At 43.3% G+C, this 24,674-nt stretch overlaps 1 protein-coding gene and 1 long non-coding RNA gene across 2 annotated transcripts in view; one reads left to right on the forward strand and one right to left on the reverse strand.

Moving 5' to 3' along the window:
• Positions 1 to 371: 371 nt before the first annotated feature.
• LOC135414021 (potassium voltage-gated channel subfamily KQT member 1-like) overlaps positions 372 to 24,674 on the reverse strand; it is a 480,260-nt gene continuing 455,957 nt past the window's right edge. Inside the window, exon 16 of the mRNA XM_064654258.1 lies at positions 372 to 2,236. Coding sequence (XP_064510328.1) covers positions 2,081 to 2,236 — 156 coding nt within the window. The 3' untranslated portion in view covers positions 372 to 2,080. The remainder of the gene's footprint in view (positions 2,237 to 24,674) is intronic.
• LOC135414022 (uncharacterized) lies at positions 9,743 to 13,105 on the forward strand. The gene is made up of 2 exons (XR_010430541.1): positions 9,743 to 9,965; positions 12,976 to 13,105. It is a non-coding gene; the product is annotated as an uncharacterized LOC135414022 (long non-coding RNA).

The raw sequence follows: 24,674 nt of genomic DNA on the forward strand, positions 1-24,674 counted from the left end.
ATCATTAATATTCTGTCTAAGACCCGCCTGCAAATCCAAAGATTGGAATCAGTCTCATTGTGCTCTTTCCGAGCTTGAATTCCCAGACACACAAACCTGGGAAAGAGTTTTAAAGGGACAGGTAATAGTTAGAAACTAATTTGATTACATTGAAATGGACCACTCATTTGTCCAAATAAATGCTTATTAAGGGACCAGTCTTTCAGGTTGCTTTTAAATGCAGTGCAGGCTTTGCTTTCATGGATATGACTGGGAATAGAATATATTTAGGATTTCCCAGGAATCAGGTCTTTGCTCTGCAGACTTCTGCTCATTCAAATTGTTGGTTATGCAAATATATTAAAAAGACTCGAGTAAATAACACTGCACCCTTGTTAGTAAGGTTTATTGTTTAGATATTTAGCAACAGTGTTTTATTGTCCCTTTTCTGAAGTGTCAGGTAAGATCCATTTCACGGTGACAGTGTTAAGGAAACTTCCCAGTCTGACCATTCCCACACTCTCTGGCAGTCACACTCCCAAGGTGGGGGATTTTCACTGCTGGGACCGAAGTCCCTTCACCAAGGGCGGCTCCAGTGACCGATGGGTCCCTGCGTGGCTCCCACACACCCCACTCGCACAGTCAGACCCGGTTTCCTCATCGGTTCTACCCCGGGGTTTCCCACAGCAGATGTCTGGTTCCATAAAGCCATTTATTCACGGCACATTAACACAGAAACAGCCCGAGCTGGTGCCTCCGAGGAGGACCCACAACAAAAGAACCCCTGGGCTTTTACACCCTCACAGTCTACCCGTACTCAGGTCTCGCTTTTCCTCCCGAGTCTCTGGCTCCTGCCCCCATCTCCGTGTCCATCCCTCTGGCTGGCGTCACCCATCGTGTTATCCCAAAGGTTGGCAGTTCGCGGCCTCCCATCCAGAGCTGGAGCTGCATCTCAACCTGCAGTTTGCGAGCCGAGCTGCTGGACCACGTATTCTTTAACAACAGTACATCAGCCACCATATGCACTCGATTTACAACCAGATTACAAGGCAAAAAAATAAATCTCTCATTTAAAATTATATACAGCAGTTTATTTAAACAGTGATTAACTTTCATCATCAGGCTGTGCATTTCTGTTTTCTTTAAGAAACCCTGCCACTCAATCACAGCTGCAGCCCTCCTGCAGCACCCTGCTACTCAGTGGCTTGAACCCAGCTCTACAGATAGTTCACAGCCAATTACCATACAGGTTTCTTATGTTAAAATTAAGGCAACTGAAGTCAACAACCTCTGCTGAATAAAGGTAAAAGCTTGAGAACATTTTGCATAACAGTCATCAGCATAGCTGATAGCTATTACAGAGTTCTTGTGCAGTAAGCCTACGCAGATACTATCTCTCTTGCCTGTCTGTTTCAACACGCATCTCATCTCATTTGCAACCCTTTGCTTTAATTAGCTGAAGTCTGCTTCAGTCTTTCATATGTCAACCAGCCTGTGTACACTTCCATATTTTTAATCAGTAGCCTGTTGTCTTTACTTTGTCATTCACACTAGCATATAAATCTGCCCTTCTTATGATCCTCACTGCTTGGTAGAAGTCAAAACATGCTGTTTAATTTTCCCGTTCACTGATTTCCATTTGTTTCATGTTCAAATGCTGGCTCTTTTCCCCCTTTCAGGCATGCTGTGAGCATTAAACTTAGTGATTAAATGCCAAAAGAACAGTTCTTTTCCCCTTCCATGCCCACAAATGGGTCATCCTAACCCTCTCTGGGATGCCTACCTCGACAGCAGTGCCCCGTGCTTGTGTGCTCAGCCTATCTGGATGGGACTGCCGTGGGCTGGCAGAGGTTAGCTAACGATGGCTAATAAAACAGGTGCAAAACTTCATGCTCTCCTAAGGTTGTGACTGGGTTCTTGCTGTTTGACTTTTTTTTTTTTGTTGTTGTTGTTGTTGTTTTGATTTTTTTGTTTTGTTTTTTAATTTAATCTACTACAGCAGAATATTTCATTTCACTGATGACATAGCCGAAGACACCAAGACTTAAAAATAACTGGATGTAAAAGAACGAGAGGGTGACATGTGGCTCTGCACCAGCTTTCAAATTTTCGGGTTTACTGAGGGGGAATCTGAGGTTGTCCGTAGATGTCTGACAGGTGGGGTTGCTGGCCCTGGCATCTGTGCCTGTGGCTGATCCCCCAGCTGAGCCTGGAGTGTGTTCAGGATGTCATCTAGCTTCTGGTCCATCTGCATGACCTGTTAAGGAATCAGAAAGCAGACGAGCTATCAAACGGTTGCACATGCTTCTAGTGAAAGACATTCATAGGCCAAAAGCTCTGGATGGATAAAGCCTGGCAGGGAGCATGGGTATCTGAGTACCAGCAGCTCCTCTGAGTTTAGTTTAGCTTCCTGCTCTAGACCAAATGACACTATGAAGTCACAGGGAAAGGTGTAAAGCCATGTGAAGTGGCAGCAGAAGGACAGGGCGTTGCTGGCTCAAGGACTGGACCGCTTGAATCAACCATTTTGTCTCAGCCTTTTCCCAGGGTTGTTGATGATGCATCATGCAAATATCTGCCCTGAAACTCTCTTTCACGCTTCAGTTTACTGTGAATGTTTTTTCCCAGTACCTCTCTCAGTCTTCACCACCCTTAGTTGTAGGACATCATGCTTTCCATTACTGTCTTGGGAAATGAAACAGCTCCCCTCCCTTCACACCATAAATAGGTGCCTCTGTGGTACATGTTGCAGTCAGAGATCCTACCAGATATGGTGTTTGTTCCCATGCATTTTGAGGAGGATAGCCTACTAAAAACCACATAATAATACCAATGACTTCATTAAAAAAGAAAAAAAAAAGGAACAACCATTCTATAGGAAGCTTGAGGTGCTAATCCCTCCTCTCATTTCTTTGCCTTCCAGCTGAAATTTCTCAGGCATAGTCCCTAGGTAGAGGAGTCTTTCCTAGCTGTTATTATTATTAAGCAGGGAAAGGCAAGTCTGGATTTTTAAAGGGACACTGCTCTCATACTTCCTACTGCTTTTTTAAAGTTCTGACCTTTTCTAGGAGCACACAGCAGGCGTTATCCTGTTTTGCTGGTAGGGCTGGTAGGGCTTGCCTTCACTGCAAATGGGATCCCACTTGCCTGAGCATCACCCAGTGGGACAGGCTGGGGCTGCTGGCTGCTTTACTTTGCTCCAAAGACAAAACTGTGGCCAGCATCATATAATCAGCTGGGATCGCTTCTAATGATGCTTGAATACAGTGCAGCTTTGTGTTATAGATGAGCTCTAGAAAAATGAGCATTTTGAAGAACATTGAATGGTTCACTTTACAGTTATCTGCTGTGAAACTATGAGCCTCTGCAAACTGTGATCTGTCCCAGTGGGTCTAATAAACTTTGATAGCAAACCTTTTAGAGCGATATCAGATCTAAACCGAGCTTTCATTAAAAAGGGAGAGAGAGAGAATGAGAGAGAGAAGGATTCCAGCCTTTTTCCATTCAAAGATAACTTTGGAAATAGCCATTGGCAGCAGGAACTGAAAGCTTAGCAGGCTGAGATTGCTTCAAAAACCAAGGCAAAGAAAATCACCTTATCCGCTTTTGCCTCCTCTGTCTTTTCTCACTCCAAGTGTCAGCTCCCCTGAGGGCCTCTCAAACCTCAGGGTACCAGGAACTTAAGTTCTATCTTTTTGGCAACCGCTATCCTCTCCTATATATAACCTGCTGGGGGAAGGAGGACTGGACTGTGCCTCCTACATCACAGAGGGAGAGATGTGCTGGTCTCTTTTCCATTTTTACTTTTATGACTGCTGTCTTCTAGTAGAAAAGCCCCATTCCCTGCCTCTGATTTGGTGTAGGTGTGGTGTGAGGCAGTGTTTTCAAGTAGCAAGAGGGGAGTATTTAGGACATGGGTTAGACAGCACAGACCTTTCCTACGGTTTCTGCCCCAGTGTTTTCAGGTGTGTGGCTGGCACTGCCTGAGCAGTCGATCAACCCCAGAAGCACTGACAGTGCTCTCGTCTCGGGCTACATATTCATACAACAGCTACATATTCTGTTCAGCATTAACTTGGTTGGAAGTCTGGAAGTCACTAGTGGTTTAAGAGTTAAGCAGCACGGAATTAATTTAAAAACCACAGCCTTTATTTTCCCCTCCATTCTTGAAAAGCCTGTTTGGCTGATGCTGGTAATGACTCAACAGAATCTTTCTTAAGCAGAAATGTTGCTGCAGAGCAGAAACTAAAGTAGAACTAATATTTTGCAATAGGGTAAAAAGAGGTGTAGGCAGGGAAATGGGATCAGGTAGACAAAAGATCTTTGGGGCTTTCTTTTGTGATGCTTTGTTGATTTTGATCTGCAGGCTTGATCTTAGATAAGCTATGCCTGCATATTCCATATCATTTAAACTTTCTGTATATCTCTGTATTTTGCCAAGTCAGTGAAAGAATGTGATGGGGAATAATTTTATACACTTTTCTTTCCAGGAGAAGAGAAGGGTGGAGAATGTAAATATTCGTTTGTAGGGATGGAAAATGAGAAATTCATACATAAGGGAGTAGATTACACTATACTTCTGTCACACCTTCCACATGAGGATAGGCAAATATTTCCTGTACGTCAACAAATAAAGCTTCTGAGTTCTTCTCTGTCAACCAGACACATGTGAGGGTTTTAATGATAATTTTTGAGATTAGAAGCACGACTCTGCAAAATTAAGTGAGCCATAAGAAAATGTGATCAGTGGCAGATCTCTTCTAATTGGCTTTGTATTTTATACACAGGCTCAAACCACCACTTTCTGGCTTCAGATGTTCTAAAGTATACCTTACTTGCAAACATGCAACTAGACTAGTAAAACTTTAGTCAGAAAGACAAATTCTTAAGCACCTTGTTAAACGAGAGAGTATTAAAAAAGGGTCAAATTTAGAGGCTGCTTAACTGTGATTAGGACATGACTTGCAGGGGGTTAGAATCACTTTCACATGGGTGAAGTTTTTTCATAGGAGGGTCCTGGTTTCTCCAAAACCCATTTATCAGCTATTATTTTCCTTAAGCCCAAAGAGAAGGAGTTGCCTGTTTGGCGTAACACACCCAGGAAAGTGTGCTGACAAAGGGTTAATTTGAGCAACATGTTTTTAAGATGAGTAAAGTGAGAAGCCATCCAGAGATTGCTGCAGAGTTTCCAGAGAGATGTGATATGGCCCTAGAAGGCTCAGTGGAGACAGGTGAGTTTGGCAGCTGTCCATGGGCAAACGGCAACAAAACTTCTGTTCTCCCACACCACAATAGTGCTCTGGAGATGATCTATAAAATTGTTAAAATGCTTTTATATCCTTTCAACTGCTCTGTAGAAAGGAGACTTGCAAAAGCAGTTTAAAGTATTACACTGCTGTTATTGGGACTGTGAGGTGAGCTGAAGGAGTGTTGAAATGTGTATTTGTTCTGACATCGCCTCACCACCCTGGCACGCCCTCTGTCCCTCTGGGAAAGTGTGCTGCACTCCATGGTGACATGCAGGACTGTTAGACAAAGAGAATGCCCTGCAACCAGCTCTAGCAAGTCACAGTAAGCCATGAAGTCACTCAACCCATGAGACACGAGGTGTCCCTGCCCTTCACCTTGAGGACCAGGTTGGCTTTCAACACCTATGTGTTGTTTGAGGATCCTTTAGAGCCCCTATTTGTGAAAGCAGGTGTTCCTTAAATACTTCTTTTTACCTTGGTTTTCTCCTGCTGCAGAAATGCTTTGCGTAGAAGGATCCTAGGAATGGTAGCAGTATGGAGGAGGAGGGTTGGGTCATGCTGGGGATTTGCCACATGCTGGACAGATTCCTAACTTCCCCGAGAGCTTTTTTTCTGACATGTTTTGCACACAGAGACCATAAACAAAATGCATGTGTGGAAAACTCGGTTGGAGCAGTCACATGGTCTTTCCCAAATCCTCTCACTTTAGGCCGGAAAAATCCCTCCCCCCAGGTTTTGTCTATCTTTTTATTATGATTTCTGGAGGCTGGGAAAGCCAGTATCAATTATGTGCACAACACACTGACATGAACTATTTCCAGAGGAGTATCAGAAGGGGAAGATGGTCTGCTGGAGCACTGGAGTAAATCTGTAAACCCACAAACATGCTCAAATGTTGCTAAGTCAGTGAAGCTTCGTATCAAAAGCTATACCCCATAAATCAAATAAAGTTGCTGTCACCTCCTTAAGGCTCTGCTCTCTCCCTCCCTGGAGCAGTCCTGCATGGGCTGATCAACATGGCTGAGCTGTACAGCCTTTGTGCAGTTCTCTGCTACATGTCTGGGCTGCTGGTACCAGGGATGCAGCACGAAATGGAGGAGGGAGAGAAGACAGCTCAATTTGTGTTACTAATCAAAACGTCATGGAGCAACAGCAGGTTCTGCTTTTGGTTAAGCTGGATTGACTTTAGCTTCCTGTTTGCCTCACTCAAGTGCAGAAAGCTATGAAGCTGTGCCCACAGGACAACCCAAGGTGTCATAGCAGGAGCAGAGGATGGAAGAGACACTGCATGTTTGAGCCCCATCCCCTGCTATTGGAACCACTGTACAATGGGTGTTTTGGTTCTGGAAGCCCCACAAGACATCCAGGTTTCCTCTCCTTGACATGCAGCCCTCATCCCACACTAAACTGTGAACCTAAGCACGGACAACCAAGAAACATCAAAGCCCAGTGGAACACAGGAGGTGAAGAAGGACAGTCCCAGGGTCTCTGCATGGTGTTGTGGTATTTTCCAGCTGACAACACAAAGTCAACCACATTTGGGGCCAGAGCTACTGTGGCCATGCAAACACAGTATCCCAGCCCAGCGTTTCCAAACCACCAGAGTGCTCAGCTCAGCCTCACTGAACACTCCTTCTGTAGCAGTGACCCAATGCTGAGCTCTAGGATTTGCCACCATGCAGACCATTTCTTCTGTTTCCAGCCTTTGCTGCAGCTCCTGGCTCTCTAGGTAGCTCTAATGAAGCAGGATCCACTCACTACAGTTCTGACTTATAAACAACCGATTGCAGGGCTTTAACACCAACTGCTTGGAAAAGAATCATTTGATGGGGAAGATTTATTTTGTATGGATAGAAGAGTGTATATGAACCTTAGTCTGCCATTCTACCTGCATGTACTTGTTTCTGAATATTCCCAGCTTGTTATTTGTGATAGGTCACCTAAGGTCTAGTTTGTAGGAGAAAATGGTATTAATTTAGCAAAATCAGATGTGATTTAGTTGAAGTAGTGCAATCCATTTTACGGATGCTTCCATTTCTGACTCATGTGATATATTGATTTAGCTTAAGCTCGTTATCCAGAAATTTGTGCCATTTCCTCATATTGACCAGGTCTGTCAGACGATTTTTCTTCTCATCCCAGATGGTGGACTGATTTGATTAGATCCTGTAAAGCCTATGTTTAGCTTTGTATGCACATCTGGTCTTGTAGCTTCTCTCTGCCTGGGGTTACACCCAATTATTCAAACTAATTGCCTATTGTATGGTTCGAAGCCTGAATTGTTTATTTTAGGAATAGCTTTATTTTTTATCATGTAGATTTATTGCTGTCCAGAGACTGCTGATTTTAGGAAGGGAAATCTTTTCTCCACAGCACTGCATGCAAAACTACCTCCCTCTCACCTTGCTTGTCCTGTTAGAGAAATTTCACTGAGGTGAAATGCTGAATCCACTGAAACTTTTTTTTCCCTTCAGCAAGGCCAGACAATACCAGTGTTGATAAAGCCTGTTGGTAGTTGTCTGTGAGGAAGCAAATGGCCACACCAGCCACAAAACCTGCAACTAGCTCAGGGAGATTTCTCTTGTGAAAGGTGTGGCTCTAGTGTGGCCTCTGAGCCTGGTCCAACAATGTGCTTATGGATGTGTTAGCTTGAAGCACGTGAAGAGTCTTGCTGAGTTCACCAAATATTTAAGTGCTTTGCTGGAGTGAAGCCAGAATGGTCAACAGTTTGCAGGACTATACCTTTAGGATAAGCTTTTGGAGTCACCTAAAGTACTCCTAAACACATATGCCCAGAAATACATCTACACCACTATTTTTCAAGAAGTAATAATTGTCATCTATCATGATATTCTTCCTGAAATTACTTTCGCATTCATATTAGCAGAGAACTAGCAGCTTGTGTCTCTTAAACAACAAGAGGGCTTTGATGAACAGGCTCCCATTAACTGACTGTTTTTGGGATGAGTTGTAACAGATTTGGAATTGGCCGCAATTCTAAAATGATGCTGTATTCCCAAAGCAACATTGCCAGGTGGCAAGTACGCAGGGAAACATCTCACTGTGGTACGTCAGTGTCTCAGAGCCAACTGCCAGCACTGCCTGCCTGCCCCAGCACTGAGCTGAGCAGCTCCTCATTTTGTTCTGCTGAGGGTGCAAACAGCACAGAAAGACCAGCTTCAGTCTGTGGGAGCTTCTGCCAGTAACCTCAAAGGTCAGGTAAACAGGGACATGAGTAGAAGCTAAATAAAGCCCACTTCCACGATAGCCTGTTGTTCTGGCAGACCCAATTCTTCATGAACACTAAAAAATATATAAACCACTAGACTGTCTTGTTTGACTTATTCCATCTACCCCTTGGCAGATATCGGTTGTTTATTTTCATTCCATGAAACTTATCTAGATAACTCCACAATTTTCCAGTCCTCCCTTCCTTTATCCCAAACATCCCCACCCATTCTTAGGTCAGGTGTTACAACCTTTGTTGGCCTAGAATATAGTAATCTTTATTTTAAGTATAGCTTAATTTATTTTGGTTTCCATCTACCTTTCCTGTTTAAATGAAAACACAAAGGTCTATCCCTCTTCACTTTGTTCCTGGGGTATTTCCCGTTGGTACCCTTTCAGTGAGCATTATATTTTTATATTTCTCATGCCACAGTTGCACTGATGAACCCCCACAGAAAGACCTGTGTCTGTGGTTGCTGCTTCTGGTGTAAGATGCCGTTTGCTTAATTACTAAGCAACTATCAAGAACTGAGTCCTGGGTTTCTAAAGCAGGCCTGGTCAGCATGCAGATTATGTGTTACTGCTTTGGAGAAGGTGTGATTTATTTTTAAAAAATGAATCCTCGCTTCCTAAACAAATGAGGTTTAGCTGATGATATATCTGTGTGTACGTTGCCACAGCAGCTTTGAAGTAAGCTGGCCAACTTCAGACATTTGCCAGAGGATCCTTAAAGATAAAAAGTTCAGACAGATTTCAGAAGGTCTGGCAGTTGTGCAGAAGACAGACATCCAAATTAGTGCCTTATTGAAGAAAGGGCAGAAGAGGAAGGTGAACTGTATTATTAGACCCTGGAGAATCCACACAGGATGCCCTGACCACAGGAAAAGCTTTATTCAGCTCTTGCCCCTTATTAGCCTTGGATAATCAACCACAAAATGCAGAGTCACAGGAAACCAGGCAGCATAATTTCTACTGCTCACAGAAGTACTTGTTTCTGGCTAAAGAAATTCAAGTGATGCCACTCTTTGAGTAGACACAACAGTAACTTCCCACAGCTGCCATTCTGCAACAGCACTCAGCTGCTGGCTGTGTTGGAACCATTGTGAGAGTTTGTCTCATTTTAGCTATTTGTATATGCACCTGTCAGTCTTTGTGTCTGCAGTCAGTGCTTTGAAACATTTTTGGGCTTTTTTTCCCTGATTTTCCCCCAGTAGGTAAATTAGACTTTGCAGAACTCTCTGTCTCCTATTTACATACATAAATGGTTATTTTTATTGTTGCAGGATGTTTTGTTCTTCACCCTCCTCCAGATCCTGCTCAGATCCACCCTGTAATCTTGCCATCTCTCTTTGCGACATCGCTCTTCAGCCACACCCGGGATGACGCACTGCCATTTTTCAGCTCATTTCATTGTGTGCCTACAAGTCCTGCTGCAAAACCAGCGTGGAAAGAAACAACAGACAAAAATAACAAAGCCAGTCCAGCCTCAAAGGTGGATCTGCAGCCTCTGTGAGTCACACTGTAATTTCACAATAAAGCGACCTTGGAACTTACGCTCCAAGATGCTGATTAATTTAATTTTTAAATCTCTAAACAATACTGGACAGAGAGAAAAAATAAAAAGAAAAAGCAGTACGGAATATTTAAATAGTGCCAAAAGAGCACTGAGAAAGAAGTGACCTTAGCCTTTCACTAGATGGGTGCATTAACTCAGTAGTTTAGATGGGTGTGATGAACTTGGTGTTTGCACCTCACCTAACCCTTTGAAGAGATGGTGTCAAGTCTTCTATGCTCTGGTTATTTTGCCTTTACTTTGGCTTTTTAAAGCTCAATTAAATCCCCTCCGTAAGAACAACATCTAAACCACAGCAGCCTTGTGGCTAGATAGGGTTCACCAGTTTCTGTGAGGGGAAGGACATGCTGGACTGTGCGGGAGCTGCTTGTTTCTTTTCAGCTTAGTTGCACGGATACTGATACTGAAATCAGTGGGAGAATTCCCTTAACCCAGCCCTACTGACCTGACGTCTAGTTCAGGTACCATCTACTTAGCACAGCTGATGGGTTGTGTATGAGGAGGTAACATTCATAGGCTTTATCACAGATGTTGATACACAACTGGCCTCCATTGACACTCGCACACACACACACACACACAAAGCCTCGCTTCAAATTATCAGTCCATCTTTACTTATAGGTTGGCAAGAAAGGCAAAGAGAGAGGGTGAGAGGGAGTGTTGTTATTGGGAGGAGCACAGGCATTATGGTGATGGTGATCTAGATAGCAAGACATGTAGGTACTAGAAAAGTTCCAGGCAGTTCTTGTAGGACTCAACCAGTACCTCATAAACCCAAGGTCCAGTCTACACCCCAGCACAGTCTTCTTGCATTGACAACAAGTCACTTCCTGGATAAGCCTCATCGATATTTGTTAACCACTTGGGTCAAATAATCTGCCATTTCTTATCTTTCTGACATGAAAACACTTGAAACTGGATAGGTTTGAAACTTGGTACAAAACAGAAGACACAGACCTACAAAAGATAAGAGTATGGGTAAGAATATCCTGTATGGGGACTGAAATTCTGGCTGCAGAAAGGAAGGAAGTTGTATTGGAAAAAGAAGATCAGCCACTGTTGGAAGAGGACAGGGGAGAGAAGATGGTGGTGGTCCTTTGGCTTTCCTTTGCCTATTGTTGGCTCTTTGAGGATGGACATGACATGGTAGAATGAGGCTGGAAGTGTGGCATGGTGGTCATGCCAGGAAGAAAAAAGTAATCAGGAAGCAAAAGGATGATTGACTAGAGATCAGAAGTGTCACTGGGAGGCCACTCTCTGGGCCTATATTTTCAGCTCTGTGAAAGAATCGTCATAGCATTTTAGCCAAACCCTGTAGCAAAATTAAGAGATGGTCTGTATGCAGATTTGTGCTGATGTCAGAAAAACCAAGCCTACAACATGCCTTTCATTGTTCCAAGGGAACCTGTGCCCTCATTTGATGTGCCCTGTTTCACTGAAAGAGAGGAAGGAAGCTTGATAGAAGCTAAATCACAAGGGTCTTGGAAAGAGAAAGCTGTGCCTTTGAACAATGAGCTGTTAGACAGGGTGAATGAAAACCTCTGCCCTTATTTTCTTCTCTGCTTGGCATGGGACAAGTCTCTAGGATCACCTTTATATAAAATGTTCACTGAAACTCTCACACCCTTTGAATGATGCCGCAAGACTTGCATAACTGCACACGAGGCAGTTTGAGGAAGAAGCTACAGAAGCACAACGTGGTGTTAGGTATTTAAATAGCAAGGATTACAAAACACCATTGTTTCCCCATTAAAACACAGAAACCCAAAGCAAGTAAAATATTATCAGACAGTGCTGATTGAAGGTGTAGCAGTTCTTGATTCTTACTGACTCAACCATGCTTTGCTGAACCATTTGGTTTTAGCCTTTTCTGGCTTATCTGTCATTTGATGGATTTTATTAGCTTGCTTATGTACACCAGACCTGATTAACAGCACTGCCACACGCAAATTTTTAATGAATTGTTCAAAAAGTCATGGTGGATGGGTGAACTCTGGACTGCCCTGTCCAGTTTTGCAGTCACAGTGACCTGATGTGGAGGGTGTCTGTCTGTCTGTCTGTTCAGTCGTACCAAGCCACAGCATTCAGTCCTAGATCAGCAAAAGCCACAGGCACAAACAGTACAGGAAAAACAACTATGCTGCAAGAAACAGTTCATGACTCGAGCTGAGATTGCTCAGTACCTGAAAGGGTCTGAGCAATAAGTTGGGTGTGACAGCATAAATCAGTGCATAAAATGGCTATAGCTGCAGTACCGTGTGTGCAGAACATCAGAAGAGATTGCAGGAAGAATGAATTTGACTGGATTTGTCTTTTTCTCCTTCCCAAGCTAGTCAATTTATTGCATAATATGTTCTGTAGCTAAAGAGATGTCTATGGGCATTTAAAACACAGATTGAGAATAGAAGTCTGAGCAAAGCATATATTCCAAATCCAGAATCTCAACGGTGGATATTTTCCATTTCTTTTGTGCTTGAAAAGTAACCAAGAATTCTGAAAAATCAGCATGGCTGCATCCTCGGGGAGAGACTGAAGTAAAGCATTAATTAAAGTAAAGAAAGGGAGGTGTCTTATTTGAACTCTGCTGAGCTAGATGGATTACCTATGAAAGCTGGCATTGACAGGACAGCTGTAAGAAGCAGCCTGTGGCAGAAGTACTGGTGTCTTATACAAACAACAGGAGACAGGGCGGGAGATGCAAAGCCACAATTGCCAGATAGATTTCTTCCTCGTGAGGCAAATGCTAAGTCAGCAGAAACCTCCTTCAGTTTTCTGTTGCAAGGCACTGCACTTTTAATTAAGGGGGAAAAAAAAGTCAGGTATGCCTACTATCTCTTTTACAGCTCTTTAGTCTTATACTGCAGGGAATACTGCTGGGGAGAAGGATTTTTTTTTTTAATATATATATATATATAATTTTTCTCTACTATGTTTCTTCTTTTTCAGATATCATTGCAGAGAAGAAGTACAGCAATAAAAAGGGACATGTATTAACATGAACATGGAGGTGTAGGGATATGAGAATGGCCTGGTGAGATTTCACTGTCCCAGCATTTAGTAAAATAATTTGAACTAGTGTTGCATCTTAATTAAGGTTTTGGGTTACTGGCTTTGTTGAGGTTCTAGAGGTAGAACTGGGAAGCCATGGAGATCTTTATGCAACTTTCTGCCTTGAGGGAAAGCATATATTTTTCAAGTCAATAGGATAGAAATCATTAATAAAATAGGAATAAACTAAAATTCATTAATAAAGTAGGTACCAGTTGGGACTACTGAGAACCCCACAGATTTAATTGCTTAGCATCACATCTACGTATAATAGAATCATAGAATCATCAAGGTGGGAAAAGACCTCCAAGACCATCAAGTCCAACCTTTGATTTACTTTTACTCACCATGAACTATGACTTTGATTTACTGACTCAATATAATCTATATGTCTAAGCCATATTTAAAAATGCCTGGGTTATTTGTTGTTCTGCAGTGTTTCTTGTCCCTTCAGAGCAGGCTTGTTTAACCCCATATGGAACTAGTAATCAGTGAGAAGGAAAATAAGATTTCTTTTTTTTGATAATTAATTACTTCAGAAAGCTTTCATTTCTGTGTTTTGATGCATATTAAAAATGCCAGCTGTGACTGGGTGCTTGTCTTTCTGCACCAGTAGTATAAACCAAAACTGACCATCACCATGAATCCATGACATTGAGGCTCTGGTTTTGGCTGTCTGGCCACTGTGTTTGTCTTCCTTCACTGCATGCCCAGCCCTGAAATCGGTATGAAAAATATGCTTAAGCCCTGCTGCTGCTGAAAGGGTGGCTGCACCCTCCTGCCCTCCCTGTTCTACAGAGCTCTGCAGTCCAGCCTTGGCTGGATTCAGGAAAAAGCCCAGGACAGCTGTGCAGCACAGCAAGGACTACTCATGCTGCCTCCAGTCTGGATCCCAGGGCCATGGATGCCCCCTCCTCCATGCTTAAATTACTCTTTTACTGCTTGTGGGTAACACAGGAACAGAGGGGAAAAAGCAAAAGCCCTAAATGTAGAGGGTCTAACGCTGGGCTCCAGCTGAGGCACTGTGCACCCCACAAAAAAATGGGGTTCCTCACCCTTCTTTTCCTTGCCTCTGGTATAATCAGCTGAAATGTCCATGGCAAGGCACACAACTTCACTTGTTTTTACTTATTATTCCTGAAAAGTTCATCAAAATCAATATGATTTCTTGAAACACAGCAGATCCTGCAAATTTTGCCAGGGAGGACACATTTTGATGTTAAAGCTTCTGCCAGCTCTAGTTCAAACACTTGTGACTTAGCATATGCCAAAAGCACACATGGTCTTGCCAGACAGTGTGGGAGCCTCGGGAGCCAGCCTTGCTCGCTGGTGAGAAGTCTGGGAGACCTGCAAACCAGGAGACAGGAGGTCTCTACTTCCCAAGTTGTTGGATGCCCTGGTAGGAACACCAGGCCATAGCACTAGAATGAGCAAGTTCAATTTGGTGTTCCCCTCCTCTCCTGGTGATGAGGGGTCTGGATCTCCTCTCTACTGGCTAGAGCTTTGCACTGGCTGCCTGCTGCTCTTTATCACAGGCACAGAGTGGAAGTGGCTTGATTCAAAATACTTTTGTCTGATGTATTTATGGGTAACCAGCTATTTACAAAGCTCTCTATATGCTGGTAGCCCCAGGTGCAGCCCCCATATATGTCTACCCTGGATGAAAGGCTTCCCACAGTCTGGGGACTGCTATTCTTCCTCTCTGATTTTGGCCCTAGTGCATGGTGTTGCCCCACTTATCATCCTTGCACAGGCATAATTGTTATTTTGGGCTTGAGGGGAGCAGGACCATGTGCACCAGGGGGTAATAGTGAAGGCTTGCACATCTGTGCTGCCAGCCAAAATGCTCTTCCAGCCCCTGCCCATCACTTCACTTCCAAGGGCCTTCCCCGGGCACTTGGATGAGCAAGGCAAGGGATTACTCAGCTGAAGGTGGGGTCAGTGCAATACCCTGGGTAGGAGCAAATGCCCCAATACAGGATTTCAGAGATGGCTCTGTTTACCACATCAGTTGGGCATCACCAAATGTGGCAATCTGAAATACTGTTTGAAAGCCAGACGTGGTGCTCATGAGTGGGTCTTCACCGGCAGCAGGAGATCAAATACTCTTGTTAGCCACAGGGCAGCACAGTGTGGCAATTAGTATGTTAAGCAGAGCCGAGAGTTTTACAATGAAACCAAAAATGTTGCTGGCCCCCAAATTTTGCAAAGGTTCAAGAACCTTTCAGTAAACCTGGGCTGAGCCTTGGCAGATTTAAAAATTTCAAGGAGGAACCATTAAAAACACTATGGTTTGTGCATGATTTTGAACCTAGACCCAGCCACACTTGGCACTTTGGGAGTTTTGCTTTGGGTTTTTTGCATACAAATCCAAAACACAGTGTAGACTCAGCAGGCAGGAACCGATGCAAACCAAAACTGCTGAGTTTTGCACAGCTCTAATTATAATCTCTTCACAGTCCTGGTTTTATTTATTATTGTTTGTACTGTGGTAGCAGCGCAGGGCTCCAACCAGCTTCAGGGCCACACTGTGGTAGGTGTTGTAAAGGCAGAAGAAGGAGGCAGGATCCCCAGCCTGAAGAGTATATAATCTAAACAAACAAAAAAGATAAAGAATGAGGGAAAGACATAAAACACACAAGCAGAGTGATAAGGGGGTCTTGGCAAGACAAGGCTTTTCTTTGCGTCTCTCTCATCCACACATAAAATTGTGTCTACCCTGTAAAATCTTTGGGGCCAGGACTGCATTTCTCAAAATGCCTAGGGAGATGGGGTGCGAGAAATTTGTGGGGAAATGAAAGTGCTGGGGGGTAGCAGCAGGATCAGCAGCCCACAGGGCTTCCAGGCTGGATTTCGGCAGTGACGGTGGAAGCAGGAGGAAGGTGATGGGGACAGTCGAAGGGAGGACAGAGGAGCAGATGGACTGCACTCCTTAGCTTGGGTCAGGTCAGAAAAACCATTGTAGGGGGTTTTCTAGGACAACTAGGACAACTACTGCTAGGACACCACACTACTCTCTGCTGCAGTTTTCTCTAGAGTTGAGCAGAGCTAAAAAAAACATCCCTATATGGATAATTCTTCCTCGGAGTAAACTGCTTTGAGATACCCAGGTGAAAGGTGCTAGAGGAATGCAAAGATTTATTTTTCATAAACCTCCTCACATATTCTTTTCACTGCCAAGTCAAGCCTGATGCCAGAAATTTTAGAGATGCATACATCTCTCTCTCTCTCTCTTTGAATAGAACAATACATTTATGAAAGAGGCCAAGGTATATTTTTTCAGAATAAAACCTTAAGTTAGGTTTCCTAAATCTGTATAGAGGATCTTAAATGAACAGTCTGATTTAAAATCAGGACATTTCCTTAAAACTGAGTTCAGGATTCTAGCTATAAGTTCTTACTTGAAACTGCTAAGCCACAAGCTAGATGGAAATTTCATATCCTAAAAGAAGTTTGTAATGTCTGGTTTTGTTTTTTAGTTTTTTCTTCTATGATTTAGGTGAAGGTTTGAGCTGGTTATTTTATCCCAATTATTCACCATTCTGCAACTATTAATTAAAACAAACAGGTCTCTGAAGCTATTTCTCACAATAGGGAAGATTTATATCTTGAAACTGAAGCTTGTTTTTTCACTGCATCTATTTTCTACACTGCGTAAACATCCAAGTTTGTTGTTGCAGCAATCACCAGCACGAGCTCTCAGAGCTCCTTGCCAGGCTTGTGATATTTATTGTTTGTTAAGCTCCAGCTCCTGGAGTGAAATGATTAGATGAGAACCTCAGCTTTCAGTTAAACAAAATAGATGTAACTTTGAGAGAAATGGGAAAACATGAGCAGAATGTAGAGTCAAGGGTACAAACATCAGAAAGGCGAGCAAAAAAGAAAACTCCACATGTATTATTATTTTTAAAGCCTAAGGATACTTAAACCAACCTCCCCCTTATAATTTGGAAGGGGGGGCTGACTCATAGCTTCTGGCTGCCAAGGCATGGCCATGGCAGGGGTTACTCATCGCCTTGTAGCTGCCCAGAGGTTTCTCACCAAAGGGCTGCTCACCCCTCTGCTGAGCTGCATGTATTTGTAGCACTGGGTGCTGGGCTCCAGCCACTTCTTTTTTCTTTTTTTTTTTTTCCCCTTCTTCCTTTTAAAACAACTTTACTGACACCTGAGACATTCATTTCTGAAAATATCCTGTACAAGGAATTACATGGACTTGGCAAATAGAGACAATAGGTCAGTGCCTGGCTCTTCCAAACCTGAGAGGATCCCTTTAGCTTTCACAAAAAGAAGAAAAACAGAACTATTCAAAAGTCTCAGCTGCCAAATAGTAAGTCTACAACAATATAAAGCAAATGTAAATATTATATGATGAAATGCATTTTTTAAAAAAGCCCTCTTTTCTCAGAAGTTAGATGGGCTTTATATACAACAGGAAGATTCATTCCTGAAGAGAACTCCGGCCTATGAAACAAACCCCTACATATCATGGTCTAAAATATCTATTTTATATGATACAGCAACAGTCATCGCCTTTACCTTGGGAAAAGCTCATTCAGCCTCCTGATTTATGAAAACTGTACTTCTCACTGCTCTGCTCCCCCCCTTGCCGTGCCCACAAACCCCCTGGGGAGGGGAGAAAAATACATCTGCAGGGAAGAAGCCTAGCTATTACCAGTGTGACTGAGGGACATTAATAACAGAAAACCAGTGCAAAGAGTGCAATGCAAACAGAAGCAGGAGAAAAACAAGAATGCTTGTGCATGGCAAAATAGCCATACAAAGTCCTGGTTTAAGATGTGAAGGTGTGCATTGTTCACCAAGCTGTGGATGGGAGCTGGGTACACGAATGGGGGTCTGTAGACAGCTCTGGCTGGACTCTGCACCCACCTGTGCCACTTGCAGGCATGGGACTGAGCACGGAGAGCATCCCTCTCTGCTTTCACTGTTACAGACCTGAGGAAATGTCCTGCTGACACTCAAGGTAATGCCATGGCGGTTTTTACCCAGTTTCTTCTCCACACGGTGGAATCTGGGCTGGACATACTGGTATTAATTCTGAATTAATCACTTGCTTACAGGGGCTTGGGTGCTTGGGACGATGGGAAGATAATTCCACGGCTTTACACAAAACCTCTTGACAGTAGTTACAGGTGGATCGTGCTGCTCCCATTTTTCACTACAAAGAAAGCACAGGAAGGAACAAATTCCCTCTTGACTTTCCTGCTCCCTGTGAATGGGCCCCTGCTGCAGAAGGTGCACTTGCAGATGCCTGCAATAATGTTATGCAAGCCAGTATAGTATTCAGCTCATTGCTGCTGGAAGTTCTCCCTCGCTTGCCCCCATGGATGGTACCTGTAGCATGTGGTGAAACTCTTTGTGCACAGCAGGCAGAGTGGGTCCCAGACAAGGCAGTAGAGAGGAATGTGGTCTTCTCAGCTGACTGCATGTACAGCCTATAGCTATGTTGCAGTTTATATGTTTTAAACTTATTCATTTACATGGGTACAATTTACACCTCTTTTTAGGATGCAGCTAAACTGACTTCTAGTTTCAAATGTGGTTTCAGGACCAGCAAAAGATGCAGACAGTTACAGCTCAGAAGAGAGTTATATCTCCTTTTTCAGGAGAGAATAAATGTCAGAATACCCTGAAAACCCACTATTTACCAGAGAACCTTGCATTATGAATATAGATCTCTACTGGGGGTAGGGTTATGCCTGCAGTAATGAACCAGTATTGTCCTTTCTATTTCAGACATACTTTGTGAGCTGGTGGAAGACAAATGTTGGACATGTTAGTACTGTCAGCTGCTCCAGTACACATCAAGAACGTCACTCTATTCCTCCTGTTAACTCAGCAACATACCCTGCCAACAAACCATAGCAATAGCTGCCTAACAGGTCATCATGGCTACACAAGAGGAGGCAGTTTGCCAACACAAGAAAACTTAGCCACTAACCATGGCTGTTCTGGGATAGTCAAATTCCCATGGATAACAGCAGTCTGTTCTGAACTGATGTCTTATCCCACTGGGGTGTCCTGGGGCTTCCCATACTTTTGGAATCACAGCTGATTAACACAAAGGTGCAGGCTGATACAGTCCTGCTGTTCAGTGTGTACTGTTCTGGTCCAGAAGGAGTCAGCACTAGGGTATCAACAGCTGGTGAAACCTAGGTCAAATGTATTTGCTCTGCTGCGTGAGCTGCTAGGCAAGGCCCAGCATTGTCTTCTCAAGGTTACAAGGTAGGGCTGAAGTGGCCTCCAGCCAAATCATCACATACCCAGTGCTCACATTCAGAGAGATGCATGAAAGTAAATAGCTTGAACAACTGGGTACTTGTTGGAAGGAAAGGCAAATCAAACCAGAGATTTCTGGTTTATTAGCCTTTTGCAGCCAGATCAAGGGAAAAAGACAAGTGTCACGCAATAACTGGGAAAATACCTCAGTACAATGCTCAGGTCTGTGGGATGTGGCTCATCACCTAATGTAGCCCAAGAGGGTTGGTGGCACAACCGTGCGGTTAAACTCAAGCACTGCTTAAGACTTCGGAGGCTTAAACTCAAGAATGCCACACCCAGAAAAATTCTGCTGCAAAGACAAAATCAAAGCAACTTAGTCAGATTTGCAGATTAAAATGGAAATGCCCTCACTGTGCTGATTACTTAATGCCATTTTATTCCATCCTTCGCTTTTGAAGAGAACTGTTGTGCGAGCAAACAGAGCTTCAGTTTTCTTGTTGAAACTCCTGACGCCAGTGGTCCTCCACTTCCATGCAAAGCAAAGCTCTGTGTAAGTCATAGGGTCAATTTGTTTACCTTGCCTGTGGCAAGAGTTGGGTTCATCAGGTTAATTTCAGTAGTTGATAAAAAGTCTTCAAATTTTTTCTGGTGTCATATGACTTTTGCCTTTTTTTCAAAGTAGGGGGTAACCATGAACTGTTCAAAACATACTGAAGTAAACAACATTTTTCTGCATCAAGCTCATCCTGTGAATTAATTCATTTGCATTTCTGTCCTTTTCAAGTCAGGGGAAGTCATGCAGATGTGAGCAGTCATTTAAGGATTTTAAGGGTTATGGTTCACATCATCCAAAATTGATACTAGGGCTATGCATTCACAGAAAAGGAAAAAATTATGGTGGACATGTCGATGTTTTGGGAAAAATGGGGGATTTTTAATAATTAAAAGAATTATTTTACAGATTCTATTATTTGTTAAAGTTCAAAGCCTCTGGCACATCCACACTGATCTGTTGTGCATTGCTTCTTTGTTTTTGGTTGTAGCAAAGTTGATTTCATATTGCTGATTCATCTACTGGGTTTGGACTACTCTTGTTATCCTTTCAGATAATGGACCATTGAGCCTGCAAACAAGTTTGCTGTCTGCCACCGTCAGCTGATTTACGTGAGATTGCTGATATTGAGTAGTTCTAGTTTTTGGGGGTTGTGTGTATAGCAAAAGCAAGAACTTCATGAAAATCAGAGCAGCAAAACACTTTTCTGGTCAAGAACCAGCACATCTTAAGTGTTGCTAAGGAGAGCTTGTCCTGTATACAGGAACAAGTTAATTCTGAGATAACTCTCTTAATAATTTGCCTTGAACCATGGCTATTGATTCTGCAGCCTGGCCTTAGGTGAAATTACTATGTCAAAAACCCCACAGTGGCAATAGCTGCAGACTACAGTGTTTTCTGGCAGACTCTGCAAGCCCCTTCAATGCAGGAAGCAATAGATTCTAAACAACTTTTATTTTAATCCCTGCAGGACATATTGTGAGATTCTAAGAGCAAGAGCTGCCTTCCAGAGAAAAAAGTTCTTGATATCCCAATACAGTATCAAAGAGATCAGCAAGTAAAGAAAAATTGGCAAGACATTAGAACATTTCCCACAAGTTTATAGTTGTCCAACTGATCATCAAAAAAGAGTTTTGGTTAGGTTCAGGACTTTTTAGTGCCAAGAAAGTGTTATTGATTCTGAGACACCTGGTATTTTCATGTATGCCAGACAAGGGACTGTTGAGGGAATGTAAATGGTCCTTAGAACTTGAAATGTGTTATCTCTGGGCTATTTTATGGATAAACTGGTCTTTTTGTGAGCAAAATGCTTAGTGACCTGCTCAATGCAGGCAGCTATTATGCACACAGAAGTTTCTATTTGCACATCCCGCCATTTACACAGAAAGTGTGCACAAACATATTTCCTGTGAAAAAAACTAATGTCTAATTCTTAAAAGCACGAGTCCATTAATTTTTACTGTTCTCACCATGAACCATGATTTATGGTTCTCACCACCTCACAATTATTTTTACAGGTTTTTTTTTGGGTAGGGACTTAAGGAAGACAGCTTTCCCATGGCACCAATGGCTGGATATATGGGTTCCCTCTGCCCCTTTTTCTTTTCTTCTCTCTGTTCCCATCTCCTGCCTGCTTGCTCTGCTGTCCCCAGGCCAGTGACAAAGAGCTTATTGAGCAACAGTGGCCAAGGGACAGTTGCAGAAGCTCGGCACAGCTCTGGTCCCCCAGCAGCGAGGGACAAACGCAGCCACCCTACAGGTCTCTGGTTTGCTCGCAGCCATCGTGTATGGGCTGTGAACTGGGGTTTCAGACTGAGTGGGGATTCAAAGGAAAGAAACAAAAGCAGGAAGGAGTCTTCTGGCTCTAAATGAAACCTGCACTTGGAAGGTTAGCTGCAAATGCTTCAGATCTCCCAGACAGTCATGAGGTCAAGCTTGGCTGGGAAAACATCAGCCACGGCCAGAGCTGAGAGGAGGGCTTGAGAGGTCTTTGTGCTGAACAGTGCTCCTGCCTCTGAGAAACAGTGTCTCTGGGAGGACAAGCACAGGTGCTTGGTCCAAATCTCCCTCCATGTAAGTTCAGATGATGCTGTAAGGATCTTCACACACAGCCTTGTCACGCAGTCTGAGTCAATTTACGGTCCATATTCCTTCTTACAGACCAGCCTGTATATACTTCTCTAAGATGAACAAAGCAGTAACTTGAATGCTGATAATTCCCCCAGAAAGAAAGGATGCAGGTCTCTCCCACTATGTTCTCTCACTACATTTGTTCCCTCTACCCTGCCCACTTCCCTCCAATTTCCCACAAGTTGTCAGGAGGGCACCTCGGTTCCTGGAAGCACAAAACAAATGCTGTCTTGGCAATACACAGCTGTTAATGAAACACCATGTGGGGGCTGGTGCTTGCACATGACTTTGCAGAGTTGCTGGAGGAACCATAACACCTGGGCTAACTCTGAAGGAAGCTCATTGCCACTGCAGGGTGCCTGTTGCCCTCTTGTCTGTTCCCCACAGACCTTAGTCCTGCTCCTCATCCCTCCTGAGCTGGAAGTGCTGGTGCTAGACAGCTGTTTGGACCTCTACACTGCTCTAGGTGGGTGTGAGCAAGCCCCAGCAGAGCTACATGGGGCAAGCCTGCAGGACAGCTGCTCCCATGGCTGCTTTGTGCACGCTGGGCTTCTGAGCCACCACCCAGCACCACCTGCCCTAAATATGTCCCAGGAAAAATAATGGCAGTCCCAACATTCAAAACCTGTAACTTGAAGCTCACAATCCCATAGAAGAGATACTCTTAGTGAGGCTGTAGCCCATCTCATTTCAGGAGAGTGGAGATTTAAGAAAAGCTCATCTTTGACAATAGGCAATGCTTACTTGAAGTGTTGCCAATAATTTGACAAGTTATTATTTCTGCAAAGCTCCTCTGCCATAGTTGCCCCGTCATCTTCTTAAATACAAATGTTTCTGTCATTTGTCACAAAGGGTCCTGCCATTTTGCTGCAGCAGTAGAAAGACCCAGTCTGTTGAGATAGGAGCCAGAGTTTGGCAGGAGGTCTGTGTGAGTAGGGAGTGAAAAAAAATCCCTAGGTGGAAACATGCCAGCAGGAAAATTACACTGTACTGAGAAAGCAGTGGTGCAAAACTTATGAAAGGAAGGGGGTAAGCCCTCTTCAAATATCCACCCTTTCAAGAGTAAGGTAAAGGGGATGATTTGCTGGGAAGTCAGCTTGTTTGTTGTGAAAGCCAGTTCACAGTGGTCACTGCTGCTAGGCATGGCAGGGAGTTTTGTAGATGGCATGAAGCAAATTCCAGCTCTCAGAGCTGAGCATGGAGTTTTGCAGATTGCTGTGAATGCTGACCCTCACAACCGATTTTGACTGTATTTCATTCTCAGAGATGCAACTTGCATTCCTCATGATCAATATCCTTGGGGGAGAAATTCAGCTGGTGATTTTCACAAAGCCATTTCCTATGTAAAGAATGTCTTTGCAAGGGACTTAATGAGATTTTGTTTTGCTGAACAACTTTTTTCATATATGCTAGTCATTCGAAATAGTAAATTACCCAGCCCTGGATATGCATTACTAAAATAATAGAAGGGTTGAAAAATTTTTCTGTAAATGGTTTTGGCTGAATTATAATGCTTAGTGATTTCTTTTTAGTGATATAAAAGGTATTCAGAATTTTCTACTTTCCTTTTTAAAACAAAGTGCAGTTAACACCCTGAATTTCCAGTCTTTGATTTTTTAAAGTCTTTTAGCAAAAGTGTGTTTATTTTAACAAAAAAATTTTCTAAGGAGCTAAAAAAGTTAGTTTCAAGTTTTTATTAAAAAGTAAGAAAGAGAAAATCGGTGAAAATAAGGAAACCCTTCCATTCATAATCACCTTTTTTTTTTAAATCAGCTCAGCAACAGCAGCAAACAAAAACCTAAATCCTAAGCATCTGTGACTTAAACTAACAACACGGCATGACAAAGTGTGCAATTGCGGTAAATTTGCACACCTTTTAAAGAGGCAAAACCTCTTGGCTGTTAGTCACATCTTACAAGTTTGGAGAGTGGTCTGGGACACCTTGGGGTGACTGCTGGAATGCCCAACCTCCCACCTACCTTGATGAGTGCTGGTGCAAGTTACTTGCTCTGCCTTTTCACTCAGGCTTTTAGCATTTAGCAACTGGCTACAGTTTTCACACTTCTGTTCAGGATTTAAAATGACATATTTATTTGCTCGAAAAAATTTTGAATGTGGCTTAATCTTTCCCCGCCCCAGACCTATGCTTTCTTTAATAGAAATAATGTTTAGGATTCAATTCATACTCCACCAGGCGAATACAATCAAAGTGACTGCAGGCTCTGATATTGGGTGGGGTGTGGGGGGGAACAAAAAACAAAGGGAAAAACCAAAAACAAGCCACTCCTTACCCCCTTGGCCCTTTCCTGGTACAGAACAGAGTGTCTTGTACTCTGTTCAGCTGGTTTGGCTGCAGTGTTCTGTGCACAGGTACAGTGACCTGCTGCTGCTGCTAAACAATCAGGGGAGCCCCTGAGATTTTGGGGATGAAACTCCCTGAGGAAGAGTGGATGGATCTGCCTCCCTAGCTCAGCCCAGGGTGATGGCTCTTCTCTGCCCTTGACCTGCTGTGCTGTTGCATGTTGGTGCATGCTGGTGTGTGTGTGTGTGTGTGTGTGTGTGTGTGTGTGTGTGTGTGTATTATCAGGGAAGTATTAAAAAGAAAAAAAAGAAAAAAAGAAGAAAAGGGAAACATTTTCAGGGACTGCACAGAAACCAGTGCAGGAGTTGCTAG

The sequence above is a fragment of the Pseudopipra pipra genome, chromosome 5 (genome assembly GCF_036250125.1).
Source record: "Pseudopipra pipra isolate bDixPip1 chromosome 5, bDixPip1.hap1, whole genome shotgun sequence".
NCBI classification, from domain to species: domain Eukaryota; kingdom Metazoa; phylum Chordata; class Aves; order Passeriformes; family Pipridae; genus Pseudopipra; species Pseudopipra pipra.